At 37.8% G+C, this 15,946-nt stretch overlaps 1 protein-coding gene across 6 annotated transcripts in view; it reads left to right on the forward strand.

Annotated features, from left to right (window-relative positions):
* L3MBTL4 (L3MBTL histone methyl-lysine binding protein 4) overlaps positions 1-15,946 on the forward strand; it is a 462,348-nt gene that overhangs the window by 324,168 nt on the left and 122,234 nt on the right. For 5 of the 6 annotated variants that reach the window (XM_054460568.2, XM_054460567.2, XM_054460569.2 and 2 more), the window contains 2 exons: positions 2,184-2,357; positions 15,014-15,084. In XM_054460568.2, coding sequence (XP_054316543.1) covers positions 2,184-2,357; positions 15,014-15,084 — 245 coding nt within the window. The remainder of the gene's footprint in view (positions 1-2,183; positions 2,358-15,013; positions 15,085-15,946) is intronic. The other variant, XM_054460572.1, reaches the window with a different exon arrangement.

The raw sequence follows: 15,946 nt of genomic DNA on the forward strand, positions 1-15,946 counted from the left end.
AAGGACTATGCTATGGTTTCCTTCATATTTTCTTTTTTTGATGGTGTTAAAAACCATGTCCCCGGCTGGGTGTGGTGGCTCACGCCTGTAATCCCAGCACTTTGGGAGGCCGAGGTGGGCGGATCACGAGGTCAGGAGATCAAGACCATCCTGGCTAACACGGTGAAACCCTGTCTCTACTAAAAATACAAAAAATTAGCCGGGTGTGGTTGTGGGCACCTGTAGTCCCAGCTACTTGGGAGGCTGAGGCAGGAGAATGGCGTGAACCCGGGAGGCAGAGCTTGCAGTGAGCCAAGATCATTGCGCCACTGCACTCCAGCCTGGACCACAGAGTGATACTCCATCTCAAAAAAAATAAAAAAAAAACAACAAAAAAACATGTCCCCCTTCTTCAGCCTGATTAGTGCCAATAGTTAAGTGATTTGTTTTGGGACTTCCCAAGAAAGTGCCATGAGGCCTTGGTAAAGTTGCTTACACTGTGTGAGCCTGTTGTCTTACCAGTAAAATAAATATGCTAATACCTTTGGGTATTCAGTCAAAAATATATATTCATTAGAAATAATACATGTAAAACACCCTGTATAATAGTGGGCCTATAGCATACATTCAAAAGGGGTAGCTTTTTAATTCTTATTATAAATTGTACTTTTTGGTACATATGTCTTAATGTCTTCACTGAATTTATATTCTGTAAAGTACCTAGCATGTAGCAGATGCTTATGGATTGTTGAATCAATGCCTGAATAGATTAATAAAACAATAGATCAATACTGATTATTACAAATTATAGAACATGCATGTAAAGGTGCCCCTCTGTCTGTAGCAAAGGTTGCTGATACAGGTATAGATCATGCTGGGCCAGGCTGATATCATCTTAGCCCTCCTGTCCTCAGTTCCAGAGTCCATTCTAGATATTGGTACTAAAGTCATTTTGGGGTTAGAATGCACATAGCCTTCTCTAGAAGATCCAGTTTATTTTTATTATGTTCGCTGGACTCATGATAAAATTGTGGACCAGAAATATGTTCTAGTCCACAATTTTATCATGACCTTAAAACAAAAGAAAGCTTTCATGTATTCAGAATGGATTTATTTTGTACTATGTATCAGCAAATTTATAGTGAGTAGGAAGTGAATGCTCAGAAAAGACTCGACTGCCTCGATATTGATGAATTTGACCACGTGCTCCTCTAGGTGTAGCCAGTGATAACACTGTGATGGCAATAACAGCTACCATTTCATGATGTGTGTGTGTGTGTGTGTGGCATGTGTTTGTGATTTCTTAGGGTCACACCAACCCTTATGAGTTGGATCTCCTTTTCTCATTTCACTGAGGAGAATCTTTGAAGCTCTGGCAGGAAGTACCTTCCCCAGGGTAATGTACAAGTGACCTGTCTTGGGTGTGTCTTCCCTGGTGTAGCTACCTCATTTCTAGCAGCGGCAGAGGTTTGGGGCCTCTTTGGAGACAGGGACGTGGGCACAGGGATCTAACGGAGACAGCCCATCAGCCTGCAGAAGGAACCAGGTCATTGGCCCTGGTAGATCCTTCTGCCCATAGACTGCTATTGGGTTCTGATAACATCCAGGACTCAGGACTTGTGAGGGGAGATAATAGACTCAGCAGACCTGGGCTTGGGCCTCTCCTCTCTCACCTACAAGGTATCCTTTCACACCCCAGCACAAAACTTCCCAGCAAAGCTCCGGAGGATTAAGCAGAACTGCAGATAGAGTGTTTCTGCATACATGAATATTAAGAAATGAAAATGCAATATTCTCTGATACCAGTAAATATGCTTAGTTACCCATAGTCTTTTCTGATACAGTCAAACCAGGGCATGCATATTGAGGATACAAACTGAGTGAAGTGTTATGTGACATTTGCATTGTTCCATTGGAAGTACATCTGTATGCTATTCTTAGATTTTTAAGTTTCTAAAATTGTAAATGCCGTATGTGTTGATGAATCTATCTATAAGTCTTTGTTGACCAGTGTCTGTGGTTCTAAAACCTGAGATTTTCTCAAAAGGCAATATGAAAAGAAACTATTATTTGAGTGTGCTCGGGGAAAGAAGAATGTTTCTATGCAATTTTTAAATATTAGGTGTAAGTCTGCTCTAATGACAATGGATCCCTGATTTATCACTATATACTGACGACTGTGCTCTCATTTTTATACAAACTAGTGCTTTTGGCTGCCCGTATTCAGACATGAACTTGAAAAAGGAGGCAACACTTCATGATCGTTTGAGAGAACAAACACAGGCAAATTTGGAATCAGACTCTTCACATTCAAAATCAAAAAGCCTCTGTAGTTTGAACTTCAATGGAAAACATGAAAAGGTGAACAGTCAGCCCAGGTAAGAAACTTCTTGAAAAGGTGAGCCAGAAAATAAACCATGTAGAATAGTAAAAGAACAATTTTGTTAATAGTAATAGTTTCTATTTCTTTCTTCAAAAGAATTATTTTTATTTCTGGATATTATTATGTTCGCTGGGCTGATAAAATTCATCTAAGCCTTGATCTTCCTTTAAAAAATATTTTATTTTGCTTCATCCTTAAACATCTGAATTTACCTTTTTCTAAATGTACGTATTGTATGTAAGCGGTAGAAAGTATATCTCATTTGTACCATTCCAAAACATTCCATTTTATCTTAAAAAGTCTTTATTCTTTTGAATCGTTTCATAGATACTACCTCTTTTGGTACATGGACAAGTATCTGTATCTTCTTAGTCATATCAAGATTTCCTCTCTTATCTGTTACTTGTCTTTGTCATCTTTAATACAAATGTGCCTCAGATATGATTTCTTCTTACACAGAATAGTTTCCATTTTGATTTATTGACAACACATCTTCCCTCTGTTCCTAAATGTAAACTTGTGATTCTAAATACCAGTTTTCATTTTTGTTTACATATAACTATATTCTAAGGAGCTGCAAGTACAGCCTTGTGTGATTATTTTTTAACCTAAATGAGTAAAACTATTTAAATAACATCTTTTCTCCAAAAAGCTCTGTTCTCCATGCTGGGAATTATAAATACAGAAAAGTCTAACACTAAGTAAATAACTGGAGGCCAGACAGAGACTGAGCCAAGAAAGGCTAGACAGAGAGATGAGAAATGGGCGTTTTCCTGACCCTACCGCAGGCAAAAGGCGACCATGTTCAAGACCTTGAGCACCCTAGACCCTGACTATGCAAGATTTGAAGGGACGACTGCTTCTCCTAAACCTCAGAGCCTTGCTCTTTGCATTCAGCAGGTGTAAAACAAAGACACACAGGCCTCTCTGTGGGTGCACAGTTTCCACTGAAATCACTGCCAGCATTTGCACCTCCATCCCAGGTGGGGAGGTGCTCCTTCTCTTCCCAGGGGACACCAGTTTATTTGGAGAATTTGGCTCATAGGATACACTTTTCACATGGGTTTTACATCCTGGGCTGTGGATTTTTTTTTTATTCATGCACATGTTATTTTAGAGCATTTGGGTGACATTTCATTTTTTGTTAAATTTTGAATATTTTGACTTGATCTCTGCACTCATGATTGTAGATTAGTGCTTCTCTCTATTGCATGATCTATTTCCTATGGATACACACGCTTCTCTATTTTTATAGCTGTATCTTGCATTTTTATTATTTGCTATACACCTACTCCCCTTGTTGCAACTTCACAGGGTCTCGTTGTTCTTTACTGCTGTTTCACACCCACACTGTTTACAACTTTATGTAGTTGAGAGCTTGAATATCTTCCCATTTCCTGGTTAAGAGAGAATTTTTTCTTTTTTGACTATTTCCAAGGAACAGTGCTTATTTATTCCAGAATCATAGACACCAGTACATCCCTTCGCCCTTAATCTTTTTGCTACAATCTGTTGTATTTTTTTCAAATAAAAACCTAGTCAGTTTCACTTGTAAATATTTTAGACATTCATCCTCAATGTCAAAAATCACAGAAATGAAACAGATCTTTGAACTGCCTTAAAAAAAATGATTGCTCTCAGAGGTTAGCTAAGCTTTTCTTTCTAGCAAACACAGATATGTTGCCTCCCTATCTTGAACTCCTCTTAGGAGTTTAGCCTTTTAAACTAATTGTTACGTGCTTTATTATTTGTGAAGGAGCTTTGCACTGAAATATATCAAATGGGAATAATTACTACAGATAGAAAGAAGGAGTCGAGAATGTTAGTTGATAATCAAGCAGACAAATCCCAGGTTGTACTGTTCTGCCAAATCCTATGTCACCTGTAATTAGCTGTGGGGGCAGGAGGTGTATGTTACACATCATGAATCCTCAATCCCACTTTTGCTTTTACATCTCAAGACCAAAGTCATCCTTGCATTCCAATATCTGTCCACTTTTTTCCTAACCAATCATCCTAATAATGTTTGGATAAATTGTATTAGCACTCATTCCCTTTTCGAGTCTACCCTCGTCTCCATGGCATCCTGTTCACAGTCTTAAATTCCAGGGCGAGGGAAAAAAAGAGAACAAAGGAATCGACAAGGAATGATAAGTAGGTTAATTATGTACAGATAAAACATATTTTAACTGTCTCCACAGCTTACTTGTAGTACTGTCCCGAGGCTGCCTTTTCTCTAACCCAAATCTTTGCTCTTGAAATCACTAGCTATTAGGTACAGGTGATGGAGAATATTTACATTCTATCTTTCCTCTTCTGCATGTTGAGGAGAAATAACTTTTACTTGGCTCCTGTCCAAAAATAGTGATAGGGGTTAAATTGGTGAAAATCAGGGCTGTAATTTCCACTGGACTCCAGTCAAGCCATCCACCATTGAGCTCTGGACAGGCCTTCTGTAATTTTTTTATACAAGCAACATTTGTCACATTAGAATATCCAGAGTTCCAGTCTGGGCAACATCATGAAACTCCATCTCTACAAAAAATACAAAAAAAAAAAAAAATAGCTGGGTGTGGTGGCATGTGCCTGTAGTCCCAGCTACTCAGGAGGCTGAGGTGGGAGGATCACTTGAGCCTGGGAAGCAGAAGCTGCAGTGAGCTATCACACCATTGCATTCTAGCTTAGGTGACAGAGTTAGACCCTGTCTCAAAAAAAAAAAAAAAAAGAAATATGTGTGTGTGTGTGTGTGTGTGTATATATGTAATATATATACACATATTTTATATATATGTAATATATATACACATATATTTATATATATGTGTATATATATCACATATATTTATATATATGTGTATATATACACATATATTTGTATATGTAATATATATACACATATATTTATATATATGTAATATATATACACATATATTTATATATATGTAATATATATACACATATATTTATATATATGTAATATATATACACATATATTTATATATATGTAATATATATACACATATATTTATATATATCCAGACTTCTTGTAATTCAAGTGAAAAATATAAAATTAACTTTGATAAGCTTCCAAATTTGGTTAGATATTGCCCAACAATTTAGATAATTTTTTCTTTTCCTTAACTGCAACCCAATTTTTTGATTATTTTTTAAAAACATGTTTACTCTTATATTAATCTTTGTATCAGGGTTATAATTAGTAAATCTATGACTCCACTGCATGATTTAGTGGTAGAAATAGTCTATTTATGTTCACATTTTTTAGTAGAGAGTCATGCTTTTATTTTGAGAGATTTGTATATGTACTGCTAGATGTTTGCAAGAGTTATCTTTATAACAGTAAGATATAGATGTTATATTAACTGTAAAGAGTCATACTCACAATATCACAGTAAGTCACCATTACTGGAAACCCGTATATATTCCTTTTTTATTTGTGCTAATAGAGTGAGTAGTATTATATTCATGGTGCATTAAATGGAGGTGAATAGCTTACACTTGAGTTTCTTTCATTTGGGTATATATAGTAGAGTAGAAAATACCTTAATCCATTTAACCATTTATAGTTTGCACATACATAACCTTTGGAGCTTCCCATAATTTTGTAATTTAGGCAAAGCAGACATTATTCTCATCATAATATTGCCATTTATAGATGAGGAAATAGTAAGCTGGTAAGCTTATCTGGGACTGAAACATAGGTCTTCTGATTAAATACAGCATATTTTCAGTACAGTAATTTAGCAACCATATTGCCAGAAATATCAATGATAATAACTATCTACTATTAATAGCACATACTTACTTGGGGCTGCAAAGTGTTATGCTAAACAATTTATGTACATCATAGTGTTAATTTTATTTCATCCTCCCAACAACCCTGTATGTGGTAAGTTTTCTTATTCAGATTTTATAACATAGGCATCTAAAAGTTCAGAGAGGTTAGGTAGTGTCTGAGGCCATGCAGATGATAAGTAGAAAAAAATCCCACGTGCAATTCAACTACATTAGACTAGTGAAAGAATGACAGCTTAAGGCTTTGAAAAAGCCCAGCTAGGTTCATATTTAGTCTTACTTTCTACTGATGTCTAGGATTCTCAGAGTCACCTCATGATGCATCTGTTTCTTATTTTGTGAAAATAGAACCTGCATGTTCTGCACATATACTCCAGAACTTAAAGTATAATAATAACAAAAAAAGAAAATAGGACTACTGAAGGGAAGAATCTTACCATGTTTCCCCCAAACTGATGTTTCTTATTTATACTATATATAATACAAAATGTCCATCTTGAGCACATTTTATTATAGTATACTAAAGGCTTCTACCTGCAACAAGAGAATAAAATGAGTCATTAAAACATTTTCATCATAAAGAAAATTACTTTGGAATGCAGCTCCCCTCTACTCCCCATATTGTCTATTAGCTGGTTTCCCCAGGCCTGAGGGGGACATTTTTTTCAGGAATTTTTTTACCTGCCTAAATGTTCTTTAATAACTTCCTTTGCCTCCCAGAAGCATTGTTTAATGTATTCTAATTCACACAATCGATAGCACCACCATTCGTTAAAATACCTGTCATATTCTATCATTGTTATTAAGAAAATCTAAGGAAATGCCTAATAAAGCTCACTTTGTTTTTCCTGATGCCTGCCATATTATAAATTTCATGCACTTTTTGAAAGCTAATATTGGTAATAAAAATGCCTAGGGAAGATTGTGGTAATCAGAAATGATGGCATGTAGTGGAATAGTTCCTTAAAGATCTTGATGATAAACTGCACTGCCATGAGCCAACCAGTTTATTTCCACTAGGCAAATTAGCTGCAACGTAAGTACGTTCTATGATGTCCACTTGCAGAATTATAACAATGTTAGTTGGTTGTCCCACACATTCACCTTCCAAGTGAGTAAATAGGTTCTTTAATCCACCAGCCTTTTTCTCACTTCTTACTTTCACTTTCTCACTCCTCACTTTCACTTTCTCACTCCTCACTTTCACTTTCTCTCAATTCTCTGCTTTGGGAGGTAGAGTCTACTTAGTGGCCCCACTCACTCCGCATCATCGCCTGCAGTGTTGTTTTCATTCCTGCACTGTGCCTTTGTTTCCTTTCTTGGCACCTCATTTACTCCTGCCTGCATCTCCTCGCTTTCCCATGGCTCACCTCTCTCTTGGAGTTTCTGTGGCAGTTTCAACCTGTAAAAGCTTCTTGAAGTTGGAGATTGTGTTTTATGTGTCTCTCTATTTCTAACACTTAGTGTAATACCTGACACATACTAGGCACTCAACAAGTTAAATAGATTTTGAGCAACCTGCTAGGTGCCAAGGATGGTGGCCGGCCCTGAGAGGCTGAGTTTCTAAGAGCCAGTCCTATCCTTGCTCTCAGCATTCCTCTCTCCTTTTGGTCCACACCACACATCAGCAGCTTATTTGTGTGTCTGCATGTACCTTTTTAATACTTTGTTGTGCGTCTGCCATGTCTTCTCAAAAAGACTATATAGGCTGCTAAAGGGAAGAACCAATTTACCCTTTTGCTTTTTCTTCTTTATGTTTCACATTATAGGTCTTTAGTGTACCTAAGTTGATTGATTTCATTATATACATTTGTTTTTCTCTTAGAGTCTCAATTCCTTCACCTGTAAAATGGTCATAAATGTGAGGCTTATATCAGATTTATAGTATGGGAATATAGATGTAGGTAGATATAGACATTGATATTGGTATAGATATATGAATGGGCCTGGCACATAGAAGAGACTATTGAAATAATACTTCCATATCTTTTCTCCATTTTTATGAAAACCATTGATTTTGAAGTCTTGCAGTTGGACCAGTTCTAGCGGTGTGTATATCACATACCTCAACACCAACCATAGAAATTTAGACCTTTATTTATTTGGTCTAAGATAGTACTCAGTGTCTATAACTAAATTAAGCCCCTTAATCAAGAAAGTAGTGATCAAAACACCATGACAAGCCAGAGTTCTTCTTGCCCTGTAGGGGGTTTTGGCTGGACAGGAAATCCCAAGGCCTTTCAGAGCAGCCCCCTCCGGCTCCCCACCTCCAATCAGACTCTGGGGAGCCACTAGCCAGTCATGACAACCTAGGAGCTCTACGGAGGGAAAGGACTCAAGAGATTAATTCAACTTCTGCAATGTGGAGACAAGGACACCAATGCCAAAGAATTTTGCTATTTCATCAGCACTGTTGATGGTGGCCCCTTTGAGCCCTCTGACTCCCAGCTCATTGCTCTCCTCATTGTTCCATACCACCACCTGCCCTAGAATTAAGATGCAGTCAGAATGGAATTCGGTTTTGGTATGTAGTTAGCTGACTAACACCTATCTTGCTGAATTCAGCACCGTGACCATAGCCAGGTCCTGAAATTAGACATATTAATTCATTCAACATTTGTCTGTTGAATAAATATTTAGAAAATACTGTTCCAAACTCTAGTGACAGAGCAGGGAACAAAACAGACAAAAATCCTTGTTCTTATCAAGCTTTTCCTTGGTGATAAGAAAATCACCCAAACTAGTAAGTGGCAGGACAAGGATTTGAACTTAGGTGGGATGGCTCCTGTCTTTGCAGACTTGGCAGTAGGCATGCTGATTCGCTCATGACATCAATATTCATTCACTCCACAAATATGTGTGGAGCTGCTGCTGTTGCCAAGTGGTGTGTTAGGTGCTAGGGATGTGGAGGTGAGCAAAACAGTTCCATCTTTGTGTGGAGCCAATTTTCAGGTAGGGGAGATGGAAGAGGAAGAAAGAAAGCAAACCATAAATGAAGAGAAAATCACAGATGGTTGACAGGTGCCATAGGGAAGTAACGCGGAGTAGAAAGGGTGATGCTCAAAATGTTTTCAGTAATCACCTATCATAAAGGACCCAGCCACTAAGGGAAAAAAAGGTTCTGTTGAATATTGTGCATATGGAAAATGAAATGAGTCATGCCCGGATCAGCTCAGGGGCATGGAGAGGATCTGAGATGAGATGGAAGGGCCCAGCTCTTGCCAGGCTCCACCTGCCTCACTTCGTGGGCACCTCACTAGAGTCTCTAGAGTCTTGTATTTCCTAAATGAATGTACAGTTATGCTGAAACATTATGAAATAACCCATGGATGCCATGCCATGTCTTCAAAATATTTTTCCGAGCTGATTCTCATAAAGAATTTTAAAATTTATTCTTAATCTCTGGATTTCTGGAATCCTGCCTTGGCTCAGGCTTTCAGTGACTAAATGCCACAGAACAGTGGGTCCTACAATGTCCACAGCAACTTGCGTAGAGGAAATATTAGTGTTCCCGCACCCCAGAAAAATAAAACCTTGCTGCCTGAGCACCAGCGAGCATTTTACCATCTATATACTTAACCTGGTTTGAAAATAATTATTTCTTACTCATTGTAAAGAGTAAAGTTGGGACTTTAACGTGATCTTTTTCTCATTATTACAGCAGTACTTGCTTATCATGGGAAAAGAAAAAATACAGTTGAGTAGAAAGAAAAAAATAAAAACTAAAAACATTAACAATATCCACACCTTTTTCTGTCAAACAGCATAACATATAGATGTTTGGAAAAATATAAGAAAATGTCCACCTTAATAATTCCAGTAATGTAGAAGTTTTAAGAAATTAAGAATTTCTCATTCTCCACTCCTAACTCTGATGCTGCATGCTCAGGTCACTAGGGTTAACAGATTGCCACCTGTTCTCTATACCTTTTTGATGTTCATGTATGCACATGTGTATGTAGATGTATGTATCAGTCCATTTTCATATTGTTATAAAAAACTGCCTGAGACTGCGTGCTTTATAAAGGAAAGAGGTTTAATTGACTTACAGTTCAGCATGGCTGGAGAGGCCTCAGGAAACTTACAATCATGGTGGAAGGCAAAGGGGAAGCAAGGCACCTTCTTCACAGGGTGGCAGGAAGGAGAATGAACACAGGAGGAACTACCAAACACTAATAAAACCATCCGATCTTATGAGTACTCACTATCATGAGAACAACATGGGGAAACTGCCCCCATGATGCAGTTACCTGCACCTCATCTCTGCCTTGACACATGGGGATTATAAGGATTACAATTCAAAATGAGATTTGGGTGGGAACACAAAGCCTAACCATATCAACATACTTTCACTCTTTTAAAATAATTTATATTAACATTTTGTTAATCTGCAATGTGTTTTATTTCATTTAACAATATGTCATGGGTAAATTGTCATATCAACACAAACAGACCCAATGCATTATTTTTAACAACTGCATTGTATTCCATAGTGTAGGCATACCGTAACTTATTCAACCATTCCTCTAATGACCATGGTTTCCAGTATTTCTCCTCTTGTAAATAATGCTGCAGTAAACATTTTCATATGAATATTATGTATCTTATTATTTGCTGATGCTTTTTACTGCTATATTTTAAAAGGGTTCATTACTTTTTATTTGCAAACTAAACATACTGTATGAATCCTCAAATTGATAGACTCTCACAGGTCATTGGTCCATTTTGCTTGACTGAGAATAAATAAATTCGCATATCCAAACCTACACATGTGAGTGGGAACATAGAAAGCTTGTGCAGGCCCCATAATTTGTCCTAGCTCCACGTCTTACCTCATTGCACACCACACCCCATTGCTAATTCTCCTCACCCACACTCGCCCTCCACCTGCAGTGGCCCTCTCTGTGTTTCCTGTGATAAAATTTGTATTGAGGCCAAGTTCAAACTCATCTCCTGAAGGCTTTTTCTACCACCTCCCACCTTGTATGCAGAAAATGTCCTCCTGTTGTATGATCCAATAGCACGTCCTCTGTCTCTCTGATGTAGCCCTTTCTTGGTCTGCTTTGTGCAGAATCTGCCCTTGCACAAGTCTGCATCCCCTCATAGATCATGAGTCTTTTGGTGGCAGAAACCATCTCTGCAGAATGCAACAGCTGCAGGCAGGAAAATCTCAGAGAAATGTTGAAAGAGTTTGGAGAATTTGCCTAAAAATAGAAGAGTCAGAGCCCAGTGTCTGCCTTTTAAGCCTTAAGTTATAACTAAACACAGTTATTGTGGCAGTTTGGGGAGCAGCTTCCCAGATAAGACAATCACATTCTGTGTGTGTTTTTTGAACTTATGGACCTTTTTTTTTTTAGCTTCTGGAACAGGGGTCAGCGAGCTTACTTTTTGTAAAGAGCCAGATGGTAAATATTTTAGGTGTGGCCAGCTATAAAGGTCTCTGCTACAACTACTCAGTTTAGCCATCATAGTGAAAGCAGCCCTAGACAGTAAGTAGAGAAGTGAGCGTGGCTGTGTTCTGGTGAAACTTTGTTTACAAAAACAAGCAATGGGCAGGATTCGACTTATGGGGCATAGTTTGCTAACTCTTGTTCTAGAAGGTGTCTAGGTACAGTTAGACTAATCTGAATTAAATTCAAATCCTAGTTCTTCTACTTATTATGTGACTTTGAGCAAACTTCTTAACCTGTCTTTTTGAACACATAAATAGAAGATTAATATTTCCCCCTTCATGTTAAGCATCCAGTTCAGGGCCTAGCACTTAATAAGCACAGAAATGATAGCCACTAGTATTGTCTTGTGAAGGGGAATGGAAGCCTAGAAAGAGGGTCAGAGAAGATGCAGGCCCTTTCTTCCAACTGGAAGTAGAAAATCCTAGGGAAAGAGCACATTGAAAAACAATGGATAGCAGAGACTCTTGGGTGACAGTGACAGCTTTTGCCTTTAGGTCGTATGCACCTGTTTGTGGAATAAATCAGGTATAAACAGATACACAGGTCTCTTGACACTTGCAACAGCAACAGCAACGCTATTAATAAAATACATTGAAGATTGTTTAGGATGCCCGGAGCTATTATGACTATATAAAAGCTATGGGCCAGGCTTCAGGAGGAATAATTGGTGCAACAGTAGTACATCCCTGGAGATTTAGACAGAGATTGAGACTATTTTAGCTGAAACACAAATGAAATATTAATCTTTGGCTCATGACTGGCCTAGTCATTTCCAAACATGTCTGCTGGCTGTATGCAGTGGATTCTTTTGAAATGCAAACTCCTCTGTGACTTTTCCCACTGCCCACAAGATGACAAGATGAAGTCCACATCCTTGAGAACCCATGCAAGGCCCTCCATGGCTGGCTTCAGTTTGTTCTGTCAAGCTACTTTTCATTGCATGGTGCTTCAGCCAAATAAGTCGATTAGCTTATTCAGGTCCTCAAAACAGTTCCCCGTCCCACGTTACTTATGCTCGTTCTGTTCCACCCTAATTCTCGAGACTTTTAGAAACCCATCAGTTACCCCCATCTCCATTCTCTGAAGACCCCACTGGCCCAGCTACAGTCAAGTCTCTGCCTGTGACTTCCCTTTATCCATGCCTTCCATAAATAATTAGTAAACTGTACGCTATTGGAAGGTGATGTGTAAAGCAGAAAGAAACCTGGATTTGGAGTCCAAAGACTTGAGATTGGACTTCATTTTGGCTCCATTAAGACCTGATTTTGGCTCCATTATCGACCCACTTTGTGCCCAAGATGGGGCAGTTTGTTGAATGTCTCTGAGCCCAGTCTCTCAATGTATAAAACAAGAGTACTATCCCAACCTTGTAGAGTTTTTGTGAGAATGAAATGGGAAATGAAAAGGCTAGGAGTCCTTAGTAGGTACCTACCTCCTGGGAGCTCCCAGGAAATGCTAACTGAATCTGAACTGCTCACAGGGTTTGGCTTGGCATATCTCCCTACTGATGTAATCATTTGAAAGCAAGACTATACTGAAATATACCCATGATCAATTGAAGAACTCCGCATTATTTTTAAAAAAACACCCAACAAATTTATTTGATTTATTTTAAAATGTTTTTTAAAATACCCATAAAAGTTTTATATGTGGCAGACTGGCTTCTATTTTTTAACTTTGTAAGATAGAAGCAAGATCTTGATTAGCATATATTGCAGAAGGGTGCCTTAAGATGGCTTGAAAATCAACTTGAAGTTTCATAAAATTTGTAAAATTGAGGGGGAAATACCTAAAGATTTGCCAAAAATCATGTAAGCACAGCTAAAATTGTTCTTTCCCCCGCCCAAATTATTCTTTGCGAAATGGCTACACTGCACTACTTACTGCATGTGCCGTGCCTCCCAGCATTCTGTTTGACCCGTGCTCTCTACCAGATACTCACTGCTTACATTTAAGCCACTTTTCTATAGTTTATATTTTCTCCTACAAGAATGTAAATATCAAAGCATGATATAGGCAAAAAAAGAATGTAAACAAATCCTGATGATACATACGTTGAATGTAATTAAAATTATATATATTGAATTGATGAGAATATTACACATATTTTTATGCATGTCCATGATGCATAAGCATTTTTACACTGGTTTTTAACATACTATTTCACTAGTTGCTCTGAACAACCCAGTGAGGCAGGTACTGTGTCCATTTAACAGATTGGAAGCTAAGATTGAGCATTTAAATATTCACTCTGGATGACAAACCTAGGGGCTGCATCCTAGGCGTGAACTCAAGTTTTTGTACACTGAATGTACTGTCTCTGCATTGCCCCCCAGGTGATTAAGTACATGTGGTTAGTATGCTCCACAGTAGCCTTGTAGGACCTATGGTAAAGTCCAAAGTTGGAGTTCAATAGAAATTTTCTCGGTTTCTTCCTTTTTTGATAAAAAGTCTCGATGATTAAGAGATATCTAACTGATAGAACATTTCTGCCATGATATACTTGTGTAAACATATAAATAAACATATAGATACAATTATCTCAAATTCTGTAAGTCATTTAGGTTTCTATGTAGGATTTTGATAACTGAATCGGTTTCCTCATCTAACACAGAAATTAAAACGGTACTTACATGACCAACTCAAAGGCTTATTAGTGAAAATGAAATGAGACTTGCTGTTCAAATACAGTAAGAAAATACATGTGCAAAGCAAGATATAAATTTCATTAAAATATATACAAATAAATTACTTGATTATCTCACAGGACTATCTACCTAAAATTAATTACTGACTAATTAGCAATCCTGGAAAAGTTTTATTGTAGAAACTTCCATATTCATTATAAAGTATGAGCCTCAAGTTTTAATGAAGTTCCATGATAAAAGAATAACAGAATTAGGCCGTACTACATACTGCAGCATTTTAAAAGTTAATTAATTCCCTGACATTCAGCAATGTAACTAAATTACTTTATACAGTTGTTTGAGCACAGTGTCTATAATCTTCTGATTTAAATAATGAGCCTTAAAATCATCAGTAGCAATTATTATTTACTTACCTACCATCCCATCACCCACCCTCCTGCTAGCTCCTCCTTAGAATCTGAAGAGATTATTCTCCAGAGAGTTTTGGAAACTTTTTGCTGTAATAGAATGAGGGGGAAAAAGCCTTTTAAATTTCAGGGTTCAAAGTCAGAGTTTCTGAACAGAAGTGTGTTTTTAAAATCTTAAACTTAAAATTCTAACAAGACTCTGTGCAGCAAAATACCTGCCAATTCACTATTGTTTACCCTGCAGTTTCTATTTAAATTTGTGCTGCTATCATGATTTCTTCCTACCTCACAGGATAATGAATCTAGATTTTATTTCTGTTCTTTGCCCAGACTTGTACAGCAGGCAAAGTGTTTGAAAATCAAAGGAAAAGAAGATATTGACTTGGATAATCTCTTCAGAGGTAAAAACAAAAACACTAGCAAAACACAGAATATACTTTTTGTTGTGCAGAATGTCTTATTTGTTTGACTGTTTGGTTTTATCATTCCAGCAGGGAATGGTAGAAAGAGCCTAACTGGAAGTCAAAAGAGACTTGTGTTCTAGTTCTTGCCCTGTGAATGAGCCCCTTCACTTCACTACTCAAACCTTCATTTTCTCATTTTAAAAGTAAAAGGACTGGACTCTATGATCTCTCTGGTCCCCACTCATGCTAGGAAAAGTGTAAACCAACAGAAGTTAGAGGTTCAGTGGTTGAATCCCCCTCTGCCATCTGCAGAGGCCATAGAGGGAAACCAGGAGTGTCTCACTGCACTTGTGAAGGTGGGAGACTGTGAGATGCACGCCATTAGTAAGAAAGGCTAGAAGGGTATTAGGCAAAAAATTGAACCTTCAGAGCTGAGGAATCTGTTGGAGTGTAGGAAGAAGAATTGCATGTGTTCTTTTAGTTACATTTCTTTCCAATGAAGGCTCGATATAGACAGAATTTTGAGGTTAGATTATATTGTAGCAAGCTAAGGAATCAGTTTTCCCTGGGTTCTTTTTTAATTTAGTCAGATGCAAACATTGATAATTTCTTACTATTAGCCTGCCTGCAGCCTTGGTAGCCCTGTACATTTGTGTCTCCCGGAAGATGTAGGAGATCTGTCTGCCTTCTAGAGGAAAGGAACATTGCTGAGCTTTCTACTGACCTGGTAGAAGTCCAGTGAATTAGCACACTGTGCTGGACTGTGCCATCTCCAGTTACCCATTGGGCTTTTCTTAAGAGAAGGAGAGGGTGCTTGGCAGTCATTGAACAAAAGGGCCAGGAGGTCAGTGAGCAGTGC

This window comes from Pongo pygmaeus, chromosome 17, assembly GCF_028885625.2.
Source record: "Pongo pygmaeus isolate AG05252 chromosome 17, NHGRI_mPonPyg2-v2.0_pri, whole genome shotgun sequence".
NCBI lineage: Eukaryota > Metazoa > Chordata > Mammalia > Primates > Hominidae > Pongo > Pongo pygmaeus.